General features: G+C 44.5%; 1 protein-coding gene across 1 annotated transcript in view; it reads right to left on the bottom strand.

Moving 5' to 3' along the window:
• LOC108509932 (coatomer subunit gamma-2-like) overlaps positions 1 to 862 on the bottom strand; it is a 33,942-nt gene that overhangs the window by 16,583 nt on the left and 16,497 nt on the right. Inside the window, 1 exon segment of the mRNA XM_017839549.1 lies at positions 34 to 129. Coding sequence (XP_017695038.1) covers positions 34 to 129 — 96 coding nt within the window.

The raw sequence follows: 862 nt of genomic DNA, 5'->3' as shown, positions 1-862 counted from the left end.
CCCCAGTCCCCCCGATCCAGGTGCCCCACGTACATCATCCCTGAGCATGTTGGACAGGAAGGTCATCATGACGCTGTGCTTCCGAGGGTACTTCTGGCACAGGGCACTGATGGCCTGCACCACCACCACCTGCAGGGCAACACACAAGGACATCACTCAGGGCTGGTTTTCCATGGAAAATGCCCGGTTTTATCTCAATTTGTCGAAGTTCATGACCAAGGATAAAAATCAGGTGGTGGATTCTCAGAGTAACAACCTCCTGTCAGCCTGGCTTTGCTAGAGGGACTGGAATTTGGGATGGACTACAAACCTAATCCTAACCTCCCAAGTCTTTTTTGCCTTGAAAACCCTTTTCCAATTTCAAATTTGTCTGGTATTTAATTTTCTCATTAAAAACAAGAATTTAAGACCGCTGTGAGCACACAGTGACTCTGCTGTGCTCCTCAAGGCATCTCCAGGATGGAAAAGGGACAGGTGATCCATCCTGAACCAATTTATTACCAGAATTTATAAACTTGAAGTATTATATATTTATAAACTTTAAAAAGTAGGTAGAAATTTCATAATTCGCGCTGTTTGCTAAATATGTATCAGACTGAAATGATCCAGGTTCAACCAGAACAGTTAAAATCCCTCTTCCTCCCCAAAGAGGAAACCAGAAGGCAGGATAAGGTTTTGCAGGATATTGCACAGGAGCCAGGAATCCACCAAAGGACATTTATCCTTTCTTGGAGTGCTTGGGAGGAAAAAGACACAACAAGGAATCCACCAAATGACATTTATCATTTCTTGGGGTGGTGACAGGAAAGGACAGAGCCAGGAATCCACCAAAGGACATTTATCCTTTCCTGGAGTGCTGGGA

The sequence above is a fragment of the Lepidothrix coronata genome, unplaced genomic scaffold, assembly GCF_001604755.1.
Source record: "Lepidothrix coronata isolate B3197 unplaced genomic scaffold, Lepidothrix_coronata-1.0 Scaffold435, whole genome shotgun sequence".
Taxonomy (NCBI): domain Eukaryota; kingdom Metazoa; phylum Chordata; class Aves; order Passeriformes; family Pipridae; genus Lepidothrix; species Lepidothrix coronata.
Note: the sequence above shows the minus strand (reverse complement) of the source record. Positions and strands in the feature narration are given on the sequence as shown.